This window comes from Trifolium pratense, linkage group LG1, assembly GCF_020283565.1.
Source record: "Trifolium pratense cultivar HEN17-A07 linkage group LG1, ARS_RC_1.1, whole genome shotgun sequence".
NCBI lineage: Eukaryota > Viridiplantae > Streptophyta > Magnoliopsida > Fabales > Fabaceae > Trifolium > Trifolium pratense.
In genome coordinates this window covers 14,136,371-14,156,122 of record NC_060059.1, presented here as the reverse complement: position 1 = coordinate 14,156,122, position 19,752 = coordinate 14,136,371, and the positions used below count along the sequence as shown (strand labels likewise).

Sequence of the window (19,752 nt, the reverse complement as noted above, 5' to 3'; positions counted from 1 at the left end):
CAAAGTTAATTACTGATAGGGATGTTATTTTGTTTTTGTAAAGTGGAGAATGTTTTTTTATAAGCAAAGTAGCTATAATGTATTTTGTTGTTATTGTTAGACTATGAATCTTTTTTATGTTAATTACAAGATTGATTATAATTTTATGTTATTTGCAATTTAAATCGATGATGATTTTTTTATAAAAAAAAAAATTACGTTTTTTTATTAAAGGTCCACTTTCATATTTCGCACAGTGCCTCCAAAAACTCGGAGACGCCACTGAATATATCCACCTATGAAAAAAAATACTATTCCCATCCCAAAATATAGGAACTTAAAAAAAACACGTGTAATAAGAAAAGTTTATGCAAATAACACCCGGACCATTAACATTTTTTTTTCGGAGTTGAAAAAAATTAGATAAATATCTCTCAATAGAAAACTACTTGCATCTCAAAGGAAAAGGAAGAGAAGCTAAGAAAAATAGAGGTAATGGAAGGGAACAGGTTGATAGAGTGAGTGAAGTACAAATAGACTACTGCATCTCAAGTAGAGATGACTAAGAAAAAAAAAAGAGAGAAAAAAATAGAGTCCAGTTTTATGATATTATTCTAATTCTGCATTAAGCTTTCAAACGGCTATTTTATTTCAATGTTCGTCAATCACATTTGTCCTATAAATAGGTGCATTGTAATAGCCCTTTCAAGAACACAATTTTGCATAAAAGTATATCAAAAATAATACTCATCACTCTCACTATTTCTACACTTGCTAATATATTTATACTTGAGAGCTCTTTTATACTAGTTTATCTTGTAGTACTTATGCTTCAATTTGTTATATCTACACATTTGGTGTAATCTTTCAATCTTGTAATCTCTATTGTATTGGGTGTGGTCCCAAGGTTTTCAAGAGAGGTGATATCTCTTGAGGTTTAGAGACTCTTGCACAAGGGAGGTGATATCCCATTAATTATTTGTGTTGAGAGTTCTCGGTTGTAATGGTTACAAGCTCATCCTGTTATAAAAGTTTGGTTTAGTGAAATCTCAAGGTGCTTTCCTTGGGGACTGGAGTAGGCCCTTTATTTTTGGCCGAATAAGTATAATTTTCCGTGTGTTCTTTTCTATCCCTTTCATCTCTTTTATTTACTTTTGGCATATTTACATATCATTTTAATTTATATAAACTTATTTTCAAGCACTTTATTTTATTTGATTAAATTTTTTTAGTGTTTATTTTCAATTAATCTTTTTTTTAGTACACAATTCACCCCCCCTCTTGTGTTGTTTGAAGTCACTTGTTTAACATTTTTAAACTTTTTATTCACCGAAGTTTTTTCTGACAATGATTTTAGTCTCTACTTTTCATTCAACTCGTGTATACTTTCACATTTTTGAATGATTTTTTGTATTCATTTTTATAATATTATAAGAACATATCCGATAAAAATTTAGAATTTTTTAACATAAGATGAATTATTTATGAATTTTATGTGCAAAAAACTAAAAAATTCATATTTAATTCATGTTTTGTTAAAAAAAATTAAACTTTTGTTGCAGAGATTCATATAATGTACTAAGCATGACCGCAGAAAAAAAAATTTAAATTTAAAATGGTATGCACGAGTTGAATGCCGAAATTGCTAGTGTCGGATGTCATGACCGGGATTCAAACACTGATCACTCCACTTTGTGTGTGTGAGTTTTCAAAAGCTTTGTCATTTCGTATATCAACAAAAAAAACTAAAAAATAGAGTAGATGTGGTACTTCTCATGTCATTACAACCACTTTTCTTTTACTTCCGGATAAATTAAATTTGATATTTTAATTATAGATAGATGAAATGACAACTATTATATATTTACACACACAAATGAAAGAGGTCGAAGTTTGAACCTCAATCATAACATTCAACTTAATAATTTTAGTATTTTTTATCGGTTGAACCTAGCTAAAACTTATGTACTTAAATCCAATATCTTACTTAAAGAATTCATGTTTTAGTATTCACTCAAATCAATCTAATGTTAGCATTGAATAAAGTTTTATGTGATATTATTTATGTTTATTGGTCTTAACTCTTAAACGAATTGGCAGACTCTTTCTTTTTTTAGCAGAGAAAGCGGTAAACTTTATTAGAACTCTCACATACACAAACACACAATTATGAAATGTAATCGAGCCCAGTAGTATCTTTAAAGGGAAGTAAATGTAATTACTTTTGTAAGTACTTTGAGATCTAAGGTATTTCTTACCTTGGACCGGAGTATCATATCCCTTACCCTAAATTTCATTTATAAAAAAAAAAATCTTTAATTTTTCTTTTGACAAAACTATAAAATCTTAAATTAAAATCCGAATAAAAATATTCAATTGAGCTATGACTTAATGACGTACATGTGATATATTAGTGTTTTTTTTTAGAATGATATATTATAACAACACATATCATTTAATTATTTTAAAATACACATTATTTAATTATTTTTTCTTTGTACCTTTTCCTCAATTACGTCTGTGTGACCATATTGAGTCTAAATTTTAATAGTCCATCTCATGTTACTATTTTCATTTCAGTTTAATGTTCATATAATATAGTGCATGGAAATAACAATGACTGGATTAAGAATATATACTATAGGAAAAAGGTAAGAACATGAGTATATCATGATTATGTAATGTATACAAAAATACCATCATATATATGTACCAATAGTCATCTTCTACCAATGACTCAACCATGACTTTATTTCTATAGGCTATAATGAGACTATATATTTACTATATTACACAAAAATCACAACAATCAAATAAATAATTCACAAAATTAAACTAATTCCCATTAGACTTCTAATAATCATGAAGTTCAGCACAATATCACAAACCATCTCTTCATCCTAACTAGCTCCACATAACCATACCAGTCGAAATCAACAACATAACGATCCAATGGAACCTTCCTCCAAAGATTGAGCTTGCTGAGGAATACCAAATCAAACAAACAATCAATAACAATTTTCTTGAAACTTGTCTGATTTTTTACTCTCTTTTCTTCATTTTATAAATGCTAATATTGTGTGAACATAACAATTGTGCTTGATGTTCTTTCATACTTTGTGATACCAGGTTCAAGGTTAACGTAATTCAAGTAAGAGTTTTAGGTTTCCAAGAAAGAAAAACAAATTACTAAAAAATAACCTCTCACCGTCATACGTTCATTAGTCACCGGTAGGAAAAAATAGTTTCGGAAAAAAAAAGATAAGGGCCTCTAAGAAAAAAAATATAAAAATCAGACAACTTTTCAACTCTTCTAGAATTTGAATAACTATAACTTTTGAATCTTTTAAATCAATAACATCTCGCAAAAATTAAATGCATCAGCTTTATTATCAATTGAAAAAAAAATGTTAAATAAAATTTATTATGATAATTTAATAAATTATTTTGTTTCGAAAAATAAAATGTAAATAAAACTAAAATATTTTTGATAAAATAATTTTTTTTTAAAACAAAAAAGTTTCACTTTAGTATCCTTATTAGATCTTGTTTAGTGTTTGACCGACCTGACTGCTTGCAAGTTTAACATTAATTAATAAGAGAAACAGTGTATTTGCAAAATATGTGCAGAGTCCAATCTTACCATCACTGCCATTATCAGTAGTTGAGGTTGAATCTGCAACTTTAATTCCAAGGCTTGAACAATCAGATCCAAGAGTACCTTCAAAATTTAAAGTCAAACAAGAAAATTAAACATCTTTAGTCAATATTATTAATTTCTCTAATATTATTATGTTACCATTGTCAAGGTTTAAGAATTCTTACATTGACTGTAACAGGGGAAAACAGAGATATTGAGAAGATTTTGATAATTTGGGTTGCATTCACATATGTGTGTATGTGTCCTGTTCTTGGTGCATTTACCTTCTCCACAATATGCCCAATAGCATGCTACAAAATTATTTTTAAAGTGTTACTATTAGACTTTGGATGAGAATGAGACATAACTCAACAACCCTTTTTAAAACCGATTTCTATTTTGATCTTTAATATCAGAGAAAATTTTAGGTCAGATACATTAGTCATTCAATGTATCTAAAAAATAAATTTTTTTTATATTAAAAACTGAAGATAGTAGTTAGAATTGTCTATGTTTGTTATAAATATAATATTTTTAGGTTATATCTTATTCGATATGAGACTCTCGATGGATACTTACGATCAAAAGTTGAAATGTTGTGAGGGAAGCTCTTCTCCGGAACTGGGGGTGGTGCTGGCTGACAACCACCATAATTCAAGCTACCTGCAAGATAAATAATAGAATTTGTGGACTTTACATTCATAAAAAAAAATTATGTGTTTGGTGCATGAATTCTTTGACCATCAAATAAGTTAGTCTCTCATGAGTAAAAAGGCCACAAGAACATTTGATGTGTTAGATAAATAACTTATAACACAAACATTTATGGTAATAAAACTTTTACATTGAGGAAAAGAGATGGAATTTACATTGAGGAATGACACATGGAAGAAAGCTAGTGGCATATATATCATCATCTTCATCGTGGGTTCGTTTCCAACCAGATTCGCATTCACAAACAAAATTCAAAGGGTAACTTGTATTCACTACACAGTTTCCTTTCCCACATTCCACTTCTTCACAAACCTTATCTGCAATTAATATCAAATATCCATATATATGTTAGGGCTAAGTTATATTAATATCGTGATCAGATAAACAACTTAATTAAACACCTAAGATATATATAAATACTTATCGTATATAATTGTATATATTCACGCAAGTAAATAAGGTTAAATAAGTCATTTAAAAAATGAGTTACTCACTAAGGACATCATCAACGATATCTCCTTTGGCAGCCATGGGCAGTAGTAACATGAGAGTCATGGCTAAAAGGCCTAACAACTTTGAGGAACCCATTTGGTAATGTCACAAACTTTAAAGAGAAGAATATAACAAAAACTTTGGACAATATTAGAGACTTGGAAAGTAAGGAGGAGAAGAATTAAAGTGTTTATGATTGAATGGATTTGAATATGTCCTTATCCTTATATATATATATAGTAAGATCGTGTTATTTGTGACGTGTTTTCATTGTTGGTCTATAGTTTTTTTTTTCTTCTTCACACGCTTTTATTTAGACTCTATATTCATGTTATATAGTTTACTAATATTTTTATTATAGCTTCTAGTCTTCCAAGTTTGAAGTATTTATGAATTATGATAGCATAGCATTGGTTTTTCTTCCTCTAGATTATCCTTTAAAGAAGTTGGGTATTTAGTTAACAACTAATGATATTAATGATATATAACAAGTCACATAAATAAATTTACAGTAAAAGTTAATTTGCAGCTACCGCGTATAAGTTTATTTATGTGATTTGCTCTCATTAGTTGTTGAAGAAATATTTACAATTTTTCAAGGAGTAATAATATATGTATCATCCAAATAATTTCCTCACATATCATTCAAAGGAAAAAAAGATACCTAGTATAATTAATTTAATCACTAAATGTTTTCTCTTTTCTGCCTCGCATTTCAAAGAAAATTTAAGTTCTTCTAATCTAGAAGAACAAAAAGTAAACAGAGGCAGCTGTTTTTCTTCTAAAAATAAAAGAAATGGTCTAGTTCTAGGAATAATGTATGTCAACAAAACCACATTTTTCACCAAATTAATGATATTATTATAATAGGCCGGTTGATATGAATGACCGTTAAATCGGATTTAGGAGTAGTTAAAAACTTATGACTTTTTTTGACTAAATCAAAGGCAGAAGAGTAACGGCATATAGTTTAAGTCATTTTGATGCACTCATGTTCAACGTTAAGATCTAGAAACTCATGAAGCTAACAACCATGGTTTGAACATATTCCTCATATTCTTTTTCTAACATGCTTCAAGAATATGAGGGTGAGGGATATTTGCATTTTCGTATGAAATATCACAAACTAATAATGCCGTGAACATATTTTTTTTTTTGCAAATGCTAACGAATACGTTAATATTTCCATGAACTTAGTTCAGTTGGTAAAATATCAAATTATATATGTAGCAGCTAGAGTAATTTGAACCATGGATAGTGGTGGTAGTGAGGTGGGGCTAAGGATGGCCATGTTCCTCCCCCACCCTTCTTTTTTTTTTTAGGGATAGAGTATTAATTCAAATATATTATTAATGATTTTTTTAACTAATATTATTATTAATGGAGTCAGGATCCGTTGACACCAACTAGTTTGACACCAAATGTTACACCTCTCAATAACGTTTCAACCGATATAAATTTTATAAAATCCACCATTGGATTGAAAGTTTACATCATATAGATCATTTGTGTAAAATTTCAAATAAATCCAAAAACATTTGATATGTTATTGAGATACATCAAAATTAACGGTTTTTGTATTTTTTTAAATGCCGTTAATCTTTTTGTGTCTCAATAGCATATCAAATGATTTTGGATTTGTCTGAAATTTTACACAAATGATCTATATGATGTAAACTTTCAATCCAACGGTGGATTTTATAAAATTTATATCGGTTAAAACGTTATTGAGAGGTGTAACATTTGGTGTCAAACTAGTTGGTGTCAACGGATCCTGACTCTTATTAATGATTTTAAGTAATTGAGTATACATATTTGTACAAATATTAATTTAGAGTTTATTATTAATATGACTATAAGGACATTATTTGATGTAGTAGGACACGGGATCAAATCCATAATATCTCTATTCTTTCTACTCAATGTGTATCTATATCCGTAATATCGTTATCGTGTTTCTGATCTGACCATTCATTATTTATATCCGCGCATCAAGCCCAATAGTGTTGGGCACAAGGGTATGTGTTAAGAAGTCGACCTGAATATATATTTATAAGCGAGGACGATTCTCACTTTACAAACCGATTTTATAGAGTTTAGTCAGGCCAAATTCTTGATTCTAATTCTAAGAGTGTTATGATCCAAAAATTCCTATCCCCTTGGTCATATAGTCTCTCTATCAAACAAAAAAGAGAGTGAATGTTAATTTGAGTAAACTATTTTTCTACTAGGGAATTCAAGAATGTTTTGAATACAAAATGTAAATTCATTTTTATTTTGTTAGAATTAGTGTCACCAACCTTTATTCCACTTTCAAATTCCAAATAGAATTGTTGGAAAATTAAGGTAAGTATTTGGTGCAAGTCTTTTGAATAAAATGCACTACCAAGATCGTTCTAGTCTCTGTGAAACATGTAAGTAATTCAAGAACCGAGTTTTGAATAGCAGAACCTGAGATACGCAGCAGATAATATAATTACAATTAGATACTAGAATACTAATTAGAGAGTGGTGCCAAGCTAATAATATTATATTGCAATTTGTACACCACATTGGTTGCTTCAAGTAGTTAATTTAAAGTACTACAGTAACATTAACCAAGTAATTGAGATAAAGTATTTAATGAATTTTCTTAAAGATGAATTGTTTAGAAGAATTCGAATTCAATTCATGTAAAAATAATTAATGGTCAAACTTTACTTATCTTATGACTCAACTCTTGAATACCATGACAATCTTTCTTTGAGAATCAGAAAGTTAATAGAAAAAAATATAAACATTATTGAATTGCATTTTGTCTTTTAAGAAAGAAAGGTTGGTTTTGTGGTTTAAGAAAAATCATGATTTATCTGCATTTTGCATTCCATCGAATATCCACGATTACTAATATATGTGCGCGCAACGTTTTTAGTTTTACATAATCGTCCAATAAACAACCATCATTTTGTCATGTCATATCAAGAAAGTGGGGTGAAGTAAGGTGATGTGGCGAAAAGCATGGTTAGTATTGGTTGATAGTGTAAAATTATTTTACACCGTCGGTGCATATCAATTAAATCCTTTATTGCACATACATCCAATATGACATGTGTTTTTAATTACCATACACATGATATGTCGATATATTATTAAACGCATGTGCAAAATAACTTTAGATCGAAGGTGCATATAATTTTTATCGGAGGGAGTACTTGCCAAGTTGCCATATTTGTTTGTTTCCTTTCCGATAGTTGCAGTTTCAGTGAACAACTTCTTCTTCGTCCAATCGCTGTAAGTTCGTTCTCCCTTTCTCATTTCTATTACTTTCTCTGTCGCTCGCCATGCCAACACTCATCACTCAACAATTTTTTTTGCTACATACTGTTCAGAACAAACAACGATTCGGAACTGTCACTAGTGCCGGTAATTTACACTTTTCAACTTCAATTTTGAATTGTTTTGTTTCCAATCAAACCTAGCATAGTTTGTAATCCGGTCATAGGATTATTATTATTATTATTATTATTGTTGATGTTTGGGTTGGAATTTGGTTAATTTATTTTGTGAACACTAGTTAGGGTTAATTATTATATTTATTAGGAACAAACAATGGCAACTCCGTCTTCGGATGAATCTGTTTCGAGGCGTGCTTCGCTGAGAAAGAAAGTTAATTTGCGGAATTATAATGAGGGTTTGATAGATGATGATTTTTTTGATGAGAAGTTGGATACTAGTTTGAAGAAGAAGAAGGGTAAGTCCAAAGAAGATTTGCAGAAAGAAGCTAACACCGAGTCTATGATTGCATTTTCGCTCGGTTTCCCTATTGATGCTTTGCTTGAGAATGAGATTCGTGCTGGGGTTGTTGGACAGTTGGGTGGGAAAGAGCAAAATGATTATATTGTTGTTAGGAATCATATATTGGCTCTTTGGAGGGGGAATGTTAGGAGGTGGTTGACAAGGGGACGGGTTAGAGAAACTGTGAGTAATGAGTTTGCACATTTGATTAACAATGCTTATGATTTTCTTTTGTATAATGGGTACATAAATTTTGGGGTTCTGCCGTCGTTTACTTCTCAGTTGCCTGAGGCGACGGAAGGGACTGTGGTTATTATTGGTGCTGGCCTTGCTGGGTTGGCTGCCGCGAGGCAGCTATTGTCGTTTGGTTACAAAGTTGCGGTGTTAGAAGGTAGGAACCGTCCTGGTGGTAGAGTTTATACGCAAAAGATTGGCAAAGAGGGTAATTTTGCGGCCATGGATCTTGGTGGGAGTGTTATTACAGGAATTCATGCCAACCCTTTAGCGGTTCTAGCACGCCAGCTTTCCATTCCTCTGCATACAGTTAGAGCGAATTGCCCTTTATACAAGCCGAATGGGGAACCGGTTGATAAGGAAATTGATTCAAGTGTTGAATTTGTTTTCAATAAGTTGCTTGACAAAGTTATGGAGCTGAGGAAAATTATGGGTGGATTTTCAAGTGATACCTCACTTGGTTCAGTCTTCGAGACACTCAAGAGTTTATACGGTGTGGCTCAAAGTACCGATGAGAAGCAATTGCTCGATTGGCATCTTGCGAATTTAGAATATGCAAATGCTGGATGTCTTTCAAATATTTCAGCTGCTCATTGGGATCAGGATGATCCTTTTGAAATGGGTGGTGATCATTGTTTTCTTGCTGGAGGCAATTGGAGATTGATAAAAGCTATGTGTGAAGGAGTTCCTATTTTTTATGGGAAAACCGTCAACACTATCAGATATGGAGATGAGGGTGTTGAAATTATTGCTGGGGATCAAGTCTTTCAAGCGGATTTCGCCTTATGTACCGTACCTCTTGGAGTTTTGAAAAAGAAGGCCATTAGTTTTCAACCTGAATTACCTGCAAGAAAGCTTGAATCAATTGAGAGGATGGGTTTTGGGCTTCTGAACAAAGTTGCTATGGTTTTTCCACATGTATTTTGGGGGGAAGATCTGGATGCATTTGGATGTCTCAACGAAAAGAGTCACGATCGTGGGGAATTCTTTTTATTTTACGGTTACCACACTGTTTCTGGGGGCTCAGGACTTATTGCGCTTGTGGCTGGGGAAGCTGCACAAACCTTTGAAACCACGGACCCAACCATCTTACTTCATCGGGTTTTGACCACTCTAAAAGGTACCTCTCACTTATTTTGACTTACTGATAAAAAATTAACACCCTTATCTATTGTTTTTGCTCATTAAATTTTATTGGTGTTTCCTTTCGCACATTTTCTTTTTTCCCCCTTGTTTTACATGTTAGGGTTGCATGATTTGCTATTTTAATTGTACAATTCAATATAATTTGGCTCATTATCTGCCTGTATAATGTGTGAATAAATCTCATATTGCTCTGAACTAGATACATGCATGCAATTACAAGATTCAATATCATCAATATGAATCACATGATTTAGTAATACAATATTTACATTTACATTTATTTGGCTATACCATTCCTCTGTATTCACTTGCTTACCATGTGCACCTTATTGGGCTATATCATTCTCTTTCTTCATTTTATGATGTATGGCTTTTTATTTTGTTATGTGAGACTTATTATTGAATTCAACATTGTTATTGTTATTAATCTTATGAATTGATATGATTCACTGTTAAAAAACTTGGTTCCAACTTTCAATTTGATTATATATTTTTCTACAGGTATTTTTCAACCTAAAGGCATCACTGTACCTGATCCAATACAGTCAATCTGTACCAGATGGGGAAGCGATCCCCTTTCTTATGGTTCATATTCTCATGTTAGCGTGCAATCATCTGGTAAGGACTATGATATACTTGCTGAAAATGTGGGAAACCGACTGTTCTTTGCGGGTGAGGCCACTTGTAGGCAATATCCAGCCACTATGCATGGGGCTTTCATGAGTGGCTTGCGGGAAGCTTCGCGCATATACCACTTAACCCGTGTTCAGCAAGCTTATCCTAAGAAGGCCCTGTCGAAGAATATAGAACAAAGCACCAGCATCTTGCTTAATTTATTCAAGAGGCCTGATTTGGAATTTGGGAATTTCGCTTTCGTATTTGATCTTTCATCGGAAGATATGCAGTCGAAGGCGATTCTGCAGCTGACTTTTGGTGGTACTGAAGAAAATTATAAGGATATATTAACCTGCTATCCAAATACCACAAAGTTACCATTGCAGCTTTACACCATCATATCCCGTGAACAGGTGCATCAAATGCAGGAAATTACTGGTGATGAAAATAGGTTGTCATATTTGACTAAAAACCTTGGGTTGAAGCTAATGGGTATAAATGCTTTACTCATTACCGGTAACACTGTAATAGATAACATTGCTGGTTTCCGAAAAACCAAGAGGTACCGCACAGTTATCACGCAACAACCCTATAACCAATGAAGAGTCCAAAGAAAAGATAGTTTGTATATAGGTGTGCTTGTTATCCTGTCTTACTTTGAAATCTTGTACTATATGAGTCTTGTGTAGTTCGGATACTGGAACAATAGAAAATTTTCATGGGATGGGGAAAACATTATTTTTCAGAGAGGGGTCTCCAATCCCAATGTATCATCTGTTGAAACTTTTTATGTTGTTGTAGAGTTAGCTATACCCCACCAGATAGAGGAGATACACGAGTTAATTTTATAGGCAAGCTTGTTTTTATGTTTCCTTCATAAATCTAATCCCTATGTCATTAGACGTTGCGTTATCTACGGTTATGCTAAATACCCGATTCAGTTCCGAAGCAGTATTTAAACATGTCTCAACTTCCGCAGCCATGGCCTCTCTGTATGGCCTGTGATTTGACAAAAATTCGGAATTTTCTAATGGAAATTCCATTTTTTGTCAATGAAATCATGTAGCTAAGATTTTGGACCTACGTAAATGAGGTGGCAAAAATAGAATTACATCGCATAGAAGAAAGTGCTTAGATGTCAACAAACTGAACTTGGGGCCTGATTTAGTAAATGTAAATAGAAGACAAAGATAAGTGAATTCATTCACAATCTATGAAAAGGAGTGCACAAAAAAAAAATTGTTGGAAAAATAAATGATATCTTCACACCAGTCAGTCACCAATGTAAATGTAAAACTTGTTTTTATAAATCAGTTATTACTTATTACAAAGAAAAACATTTTTTCATAAATACATGCCAATGCCCAGATGCAAGGATTGAGATACCAACCTTCACTCCCTTTTCTGACAAGGAATAAGGATTAGGACATAAAAAAGTATCTATTACAACAATTACATGAGTCAGACAGAGACAGGTACTGCTATGATGAAATATTTAGGGTCTGCTTCAATTCATCAGTTAAATAACTAGAGCCAAGATTTGCTCATTAAAGTGGAAGAAAAGGGTAAATGAAAAATGCGACAGCCTACAAAAATCAGCTGGCTAAATGCTCCCGTGTGATTGAAGAAGGAGGCAATGAACTCAATAAATGACTACAGTGGATACTATAGCAGTTTACTGGGACTCTTCGGTGTTGTTAGTGTTCCCTTTGAAGCTCTTGCTCAACCAGATAGCAGTTTCTCTTGGCGAAACTTTCTCCGGACCAAATGGTTTCAACAAAACTCCAAGTTCATCATACCTAGCTTGCTGGAGCAATCTTGCACTAAACTCAAGCAACCCTTCTAAGGCTTCAGCCCTTTGCTGAAAAGATGAAGTGTCAAACTGCCGGCGTTGCAAGTCTGAAGATGTGTAGCTTGATGCACCTGCCGTTGCATTTTGATCAGAGGAACCACTTTTATCCTCGTGAATTTCCTTTAACATGCTGCGCTTGATTCCCTGCCAATCATCGGTACTACTAGGCTTAATAGAGGCTCTATCATTGACCTCTATTGTACATTTGTCTATCATAGTTGAGTAATTGTCACGAGATGGGAATCCTAAGGAACCTTGTGCGGCAGTTGACGTTTTAGTGATAGGGAACAAACAATCTTCATATGATGCTAATGGGAATTCAGCTATCCTATCAATACGGGGAGAGTTAACTGAGATATCTGGTGAAGACACATGGCTAAGCAAACCATCACTGGGCCTGCAAGGAAGCTGCTGAATACCTCCCCTTGTTGGCAAAGGAAATGATGCTCTGCGATTTGTATGAGAAGAATTTGTGATGCTATGTGAAACAGGGAGCTGCAACCACAGTTTAGAAAGTCAGGCATTACGTAAACTTCATTTTTTTGTATAAAATAACTTCCCTTATGATCAAATATCACCCCTCATTATTTTGAATATTACGATATATTCTGAATATATATTATCATATTTTATCACCCCAAATGTTAAATGTTAATATTTTTATATAGTTTTGTACTTCTGCAATTAATCTCCTTTATTTTATAAATATTATATAAAAAATACTTGGACACAAAATTATAAAACCCAGAAATAACTTTGTAAATAGTATATGCACTGTTTTTTCAATTAATATAAACAGTATCAAAGTTATCTAGCTGGTAAATTAAGTGTAAAAGCTGTGTACGTTGATGATTGTATATAATTGTAATTGTAAAGTAATTATAAAATTAAGTTATCGTGATATTTTTCTGTAATAATATGTTAACAATAAGTTGTTTGTAATATTTAGAACTAGGAAGAATGTTCTTGTCATTTGATTTGATCAATATAACCACCCCATTCTTTAGTAAAATACCATTGAAGGTCCAGCATCGGTCCTTTATAAAACAACTCATTTAACAATGTGACATGCTTAAGTTTGTTTCATGAAAAAAAAACCATGTGGCAAACAATCCACTAGCCTAAACTAAAAAGAAGAAAGAAAAGAAAAAAAAAAACAAGGCAGAAGAAAGACACTTCAAAAATACTTACAGCTTGCTTTACCACCTTATGATTCTTCGAAGGTTCCATTGATTTCCTGTTGGTGGCAGAAACAACTTTTGATGAAGTGAGCTTTGGAGCCTTAGCAATACTAGAAGTTCTGGAAACAACAGGTTTATGGACTGACTTCATGTCACGGCTATCTCCTGTACATAATTCTGCTAACCTTTGACTCAAATGATCAGATGTACAACCTATTTCTAGGGTAGAGCATACAGAATCTTGATCAGCTCCAGATACACTAGGATTTAGAGTCCGATCATTACTGTAAGAATAGCGCTTATCCCTACCGACAGTGTCATCTTTTGGAACTAAAAATCTAGTTTTCTTAGTGTATTTTGACTCTCGCCAATGAACAGGCAATGTACTTCGCCTGGGGCTATTGAGTTTGAGATGGATCTTTAGAACATATGATTGAAGATGCGGGTGCGCAAGAAGCTCAGAAGCCTACCACAGGAAGAAAACTTCAAATGAGAAAAAGGTTCCATAAGACACATCAAATTTAAACTCACACTATCAAGCGTAGCATGATATCTACCTAGAGTTTGGTAAAGAAAATTAGAATAATGAATGTTATGGGACCATGTAATCTTGAAACAAATTTTGAGGAATGCATGGTTAAATTCCATGCTTGTTCTTGACCATCTGTATTAAACAGTGGGTTCAATTAAAAAAATGAAAGTGCTAGATGTTGCACCAATAAATTGAATTGCATTATTCAAGGTCAAAGGAGAATTATACATACACTGGGCCTCAGCTCTGGATTTTTCCGCAGCATGCTTTTAACCAGACTTCGACTGTCAAAAGGAAAAACAAATGTCTCGAACAATCATCAATTGTACAATCCATAATTTTATACTACCTCCATACTAAAATATAGGACCCCTTTGAGTAAATCACAAGAATTAAGAAAGTTGGTTGTGGTATTGAATTTGTTGACAATTGATATTGTTTTACAGGTTTATTCTTCATGAGAGAGAATCAATTAATGTTGTAACAAAGCATTTATTACATATCGAGAAAAGTTGTGACATAATTAGGAGTATGGTGGTAGAGAAATAATTAGTGCATTTGAAAATTTGAAAAAGGTTTTATAAAAAGGGACAAATAAAAAAACTCAATAGGGTTTTATATTTAGACACTGATTTTGAAATGCTAAATTTCACATTGTTCCACATGACAACGCAGTTAGCAAATGGCAAGATTAACCACAGCAGTAACTCCATGATGAAAGGATAAGGACTTACAATGAACTAGAATATTTGGTTGGTAGTGGAGCCACTATGGACTTACTAATCTTGATAATCAATGCTTGTATATCCTATTCAAAGAAATTGAAAGATGATTAGGTAATTAAATAAAACAAGTTTACATAGAAAATATGAAAACAATTAAGTGTAAAGATTTCAATTCTTTGAGACATAAGTATAAGCATGCAGCTGATAATATATAGTTAAATTTCATAGTTAAAAAAATGATCAACACATAAAAATGGGGTAACAAAAAGAAAGTTAAATGGATTTAAGCCTAGAGGCCGGCCAACACAAGACAAGATCCCTGTTCAAGCATCAAAATCTGATGATAGTCAAATTGATAAGCAAATGTGTTTATAATTTTGATCCAATTTGCTCCAAGAATTAAATAAATTCTTTTAATTAAAAAAAGAAACTTACAAATGCTTTGAATGCAGGCTTTTGTCCTGCCATTTCGTATATACAACATCCTGGATAACGATTTCAGATATCATAAATACGTACACAATAAACCAATACTAATAGATAGTTTATGGAGAACAAATCATCATAACACAAGTACTAACCCAAGGACCAAATATCTGATTTAGAACCATAAGGTATATCAGCAAGGAGCTCAGGGCACATGTAGCTAGGAGTTCCCACAACCTACATTACAAGAAAATGATTAATTGATGATTAAATGTAATCAATATCAGGAAGGTAGATTCATTCAAGCATTACACATTTCTTACAGAGGAAGCAAGATCATCAGAAGTCAACATTTTGGCAAGTCCAAAATCACCTGCTTCATCATTGATCACTTGTAAGCAAAATTTCAATGATCTATACCTTACTTAAAGAACCATAGAATAACTTACCGAGACGTATGTCACGATCTTTCGTCAAGAAGATATTTGAACACTGATGGAATCATGTGATTTTCTCATTAGTATATAGCTTAATAAGATTTAGTTGGAAAAAGAAATACCCCTTCTGGGTACAAAGATAAATCTGTGACGAACCTTGACATCACGATGAAGAATGTGATTCATGTGCAGGTAGTCAAGTGCCATTAGAAGTTGAACGAGCCATCTGCAAAGTTTCTGAAAACAAATTTTCCTTTTCAGAATTTAAATGCAATAATTCAAATGATATCCTTATTCTTGTCAAGAATTAAAATATCAGCAATGAGAAGAAAAAAAAAGAAAAAAAAAAGAAAAAAAAAACACAAATAACCTCCTCCGGAAACAGAACACCGTTAGTCTTCTTTATAGCTTCCGCCCTGGGTTACATAATAATGTATTTCAAATATTTTCAAACTCCAATTTACAAAAGCTGAAAGAAAATCGAACTATAAAATGCACCACATTAGAAGGCAGAGAAAATAGACTTACATATCTCCACCCTCACAATAACCTATAATAATGCAGACATAGCAACCCTGAGAAGGAAGAAGCCAAAGATCAATACTTGAAACATCTCAAGAGTTTTTATGATTAAAAAAAGAAAGACATTCCAGCCAATCTTACAATTGAAGCTTGTTTCAGCAAGCTTATAGTAGAAGCCATTCTTATTCTTATAATTAACCAAAAGATGGAAGACATGTAAACATTAAGAAGCAAAATACCTTTTCTACCCATGAATCTTTATACTCCACAATAAATGGGTTTCGTAATTTAGATATAAGCTCCATCTATACAGGCCACAAGAAACACGTTAGAATTATCCTGAATAACATATCCCACAAATAATTTCACATCATGCAATGGGGTCGACATAAACTCTCATGAAGTTTACTGCTTAATTTATTTAAATATTAAGGTTAGAAACCTATCTTTAGACCCTTCAAAATTTAGCAAATGAAATTTCTCAAGAACAACAAAAGTGCACCACAAATCATGCAATATGCAGAGGAGAATAATTATACAGAAAACAACACAAGATAATACATCAGTCCATTAGTTGAATCACTATTAAAAGCACCAACCTCCTGGTGTGCAGATCTGCGAGACCGCTCAGTTTGGCGGGCAAGTCTAATCTTCTTAAGCACATATCTACATAATCAAAAAACATAAATTAAAAAAGCTATGCTAATAATGATATACACAATCTCATACATCGTAATTTAAGGAAGAAGAAAAAAAAGGTAAGGTAGGCTCCATTCTCACTTTTTCTTCTCATGTTTATGTCTCACAAGAAGTGCAGAACCAAAAGCACCTTTTCCAATTTGCTCAAGTACTTCATACTGCTCCATGTCATCAATTTAGTAAAAAAATTCCCCTCTCCTCTCTTGAGTACTAACCAAAACAAGTGTGTTAGTCAAGAATTGCATATACTTTCTACATTAACATTTTCCATTTCTCCTTTCTTAATTACATATACAAAAAAAATCACAACACAAATTACACAACGCAATTCAACCCCAAACCAAACCAAATTAACCGATACATAAATCGAACAATAAAAAAGGAAATAACGTAGTAAAAAAACGCGGTAAACCATAAGTAACCACAGATCGCGTTAAGTTATGCAATAAAGTCTAACAACCAGTGTTCAATTCAAGCCATAGTTCAAGTTCAACCAAATTAGTATAACTATAACTAATTTTTTATATCTGAAGTTAGTTATACTAATTAACCGCAAAAATTATTCACATAAACAAGTAAGTATCTATAAGTTTCCATTTATATGCAATAAAACTATAAACCTGGTGAAATAGAAATTGAAGAGAATATGCTATCAATTATTAGAGAAAAATACTGAGAGATTCACTAATTAAGTGTAACTTCCTCACCTACATTTCATAGAAACACAAAACAAAGCAATAAATTAAGCAGTAATTGAAGTAAATAGCAGAAAAAAGCGTTAAAGTTAACAAATCAGAAAGCAGAAAAAAGTCAAATGCAGAAGAAAATGAAACACCGACGAGAATTAATAATTTTAGAACGGAAATCGAAAGGAAATAATGAAATGAGTTGAATCAGTTAGAGAAGTTAAAGGAAAAAATGAAATGTACCTATGTTGAGTGAGTCGGTGGGAGAAAGAAAGAAAGAAGAAGAAGTTGAATGGATCGGAAAGTTGAAAGGATTTGAAATGTAGATTGATGGAAGAGAAGTTAGAGAGAAGAGAATGCGAAGTTGAAGAATGGTGAAGGAGTTGCAAAACGACACCGTTGTTCAGGAAGGAGAAGAAGTAGATGAAGTTGTAGAAGAAGCTCTTTCGCCATTCTAGTTCAGAAAGAAAGAAAAGGACAAATTCAGAGAGAGAGAGAGGGAGAGAGACTACATTTATTTATTATTTATATTTGGGATATTATTTTTTTCATCACTACTATTTGCCTCTGGACCGTCTAATCTGGTTCGAAATCAGTTCTGATATGAAGTGTTCTGATAATAAGTTCAACGCTAACTACCACTTAACCGACTAATGATGGGTATTTGGGATATCATTTAATTTAATGTGTTTTTGTTTTGATAATAATTGAGAGCACAGGTGGATTGTAAATGGGTGAGGGGTTTTAGTTTTTGAGGCTAAAACCAGTGTCTCGTGAGGGGGAGATTTATTTATTTAATTTTTGTTACTTTAGGAGGATGAAATGAAAAGGGAAAAAATGAATGATGTGTGTTGAATGAATTTAATAAAAGGGAGAGTGAAACATTTACTACAAAGGTAGTAAATGAGAGGAGAGTGGGACGGTTTTGTTTAGTTTCCTGTTATGTGAAAAGAAGCAGAAACTGAGAGAAAGCAAATGACTTTGAAAGGTGGGGTGTCTACTTGTCTCTCACTTGTGACTACTACTGTTAACGTTACATCGGCCATCGTTAAAAAAAACTTACAATTATAATTAGGACAAAACTTACATGCATTTCCATACATGTATTTTTTACTTTTCCTCTCATAAAGAGGTAGTTTTTTTTTATTAAAAAATAATTTTCTTTTATTTTTTCAAAATGAAAAAACACAAATAACCACCTCTTTGTGAGTGGAAAAGTAAGAAATGCATGTATGGAAATGCATGTAAGTTTTGTCCTTATAATTAAAAGTTCAATTTTAAAATAAAAAAATCAACAAAAAAAAATTTAAATTTTTCTAAAGTAAATTAAGATATTAAGATATTAAAATGATTATTATAAAAAAATAATATTAAAGTCAATAATATATCTTTTCTTTATACTTTTCGATCATAAAGTAAAAAATTACATTTTAAATTTATTGTATAGTTTGTAGCTTTGAATTCATTAATTAATATCAGATTCATTAATTATTCATCAAAATTTTAAAATGAATTTTTTTCTTATATGAAAAAAGATTATCTCTTTTAAGTCAAAAATGTCATTTTCTTCTCTCCTCTTACTATAGAACAATATAATTTACTATATTTTTATAAGAAAATAATAATATTTACTTAGTATGTAAGAAAATAGTATCTCTTTAAAAGTCAAAAATACTCTTTGCTTCTCTTTTATTTTTTAAGTGTTTTAATACATCGAAAAAGTATCTTTTCAAATCCATTTTGTTCATACCTCTAAAAAATTATTTCTTGCAGTGAATTTTTTATTAAATATATAAAGTTTTCTAAAAATTGTTTAATTAAATTTTCATTATTTATTTATTAACAAAAATGTAAATAAAATATAAACCAACGAAAAAATAGAGATAATTAAAAATAATAAATTTAATTGCAAGTAATATAATTTTCTTCGAACCAAATTACATAGAATCAATCATTCTAGGGAAAGTTCATCTACTCAACATAACCTAAGGAATTTAGCTACTCATAATGGTAATCATCATAACAAAAGAGTTTAGAAAATTACACATAAGAATAACCTCGATAAAGTGCTAAGAAAACCACTCTCAATGGTGAGAGA

At 31.9% G+C, this 19,752-nt stretch overlaps 3 protein-coding genes across 8 annotated transcripts; 1 reads left to right on the top strand and 2 right to left on the bottom strand.

Moving 5' to 3' along the window:
• Window positions 1-2,660: 2,660 nt before the first annotated feature.
• LOC123903112 lies at window positions 2,661-5,047 on the bottom strand. The gene is made up of 6 exons (XM_045953004.1): window positions 4,828-5,047; window positions 4,489-4,650; window positions 4,199-4,282; window positions 3,805-3,930; window positions 3,623-3,700; window positions 2,661-2,960 (listed from the first exon to the last, which is right to left on the bottom strand). Exons 1-6 carry the CDS (start codon window positions 4,919-4,921, stop codon window positions 2,884-2,886), a joined length of 621 nt encoding a protein of 206 aa, XP_045808960.1. The 5' UTR covers window positions 4,922-5,047; the 3' UTR covers window positions 2,661-2,883.
• A 2,929-nt stretch (window positions 5,048-7,976) lies between these two features.
• Window positions 7,977-11,449, top strand: LOC123903109 (lysine-specific histone demethylase 1 homolog 2-like). Of its 3 annotated transcripts, XM_045952995.1 has the most exons (4): window positions 7,977-8,095; window positions 8,194-8,227; window positions 8,405-9,953; window positions 10,481-11,449. In XM_045952995.1, exons 3-4 carry the CDS (start codon window positions 8,414-8,416, stop codon window positions 11,194-11,196), a joined length of 2,256 nt encoding a protein of 751 aa, XP_045808951.1. In that variant the 5' UTR covers window positions 7,977-8,095; window positions 8,194-8,227; window positions 8,405-8,413; the 3' UTR covers window positions 11,197-11,449. The 3 variants fall into 3 exon arrangements, with proteins under 3 accessions (XP_045808951.1, XP_045808953.1, XP_045808952.1); XM_045952997.1 differs by lacking the exon at window positions 8,194-8,227 and having other exon boundaries at window positions 8,028-8,095; XM_045952996.1 differs by having other exon boundaries at window positions 8,066-8,227.
• A 421-nt stretch (window positions 11,450-11,870) lies between these two features.
• Window positions 11,871-18,595, bottom strand: LOC123903111 (serine/threonine-protein kinase Nek2). 4 transcript variants are annotated; one of them, XM_045952998.1, is made up of 15 exons: window positions 17,898-18,595; window positions 17,050-17,170; window positions 16,869-16,935; window positions 16,509-16,574; window positions 16,276-16,322; window positions 16,118-16,163; window positions 15,904-15,984; window positions 15,760-15,802; window positions 15,634-15,683; window positions 15,466-15,547; window positions 15,320-15,369; window positions 14,894-14,967; window positions 14,392-14,443; window positions 13,638-14,093; window positions 11,871-12,941 (listed from the first exon to the last, which is right to left on the bottom strand). In XM_045952998.1, the coding sequence occupies exons 2-15, from the start codon at window positions 17,133-17,135 to the stop codon at window positions 12,270-12,272; spliced, it is 1,872 nt and encodes a 623-aa protein (XP_045808954.1). In that variant the 5' UTR covers window positions 17,136-17,170; window positions 17,898-18,595; the 3' UTR covers window positions 11,871-12,269. The 4 variants fall into 4 exon arrangements, with proteins under 4 accessions (XP_045808954.1, XP_045808955.1, XP_045808957.1 ...); XM_045952999.1 differs by having other exon boundaries at window positions 17,050-17,178; window positions 17,898-18,547; XM_045953001.1 differs by having other exon boundaries at window positions 13,653-14,093; window positions 17,050-17,178; window positions 17,898-18,462.
• Between the last annotated feature and the right edge of the window lie 1,157 nt (window positions 18,596-19,752).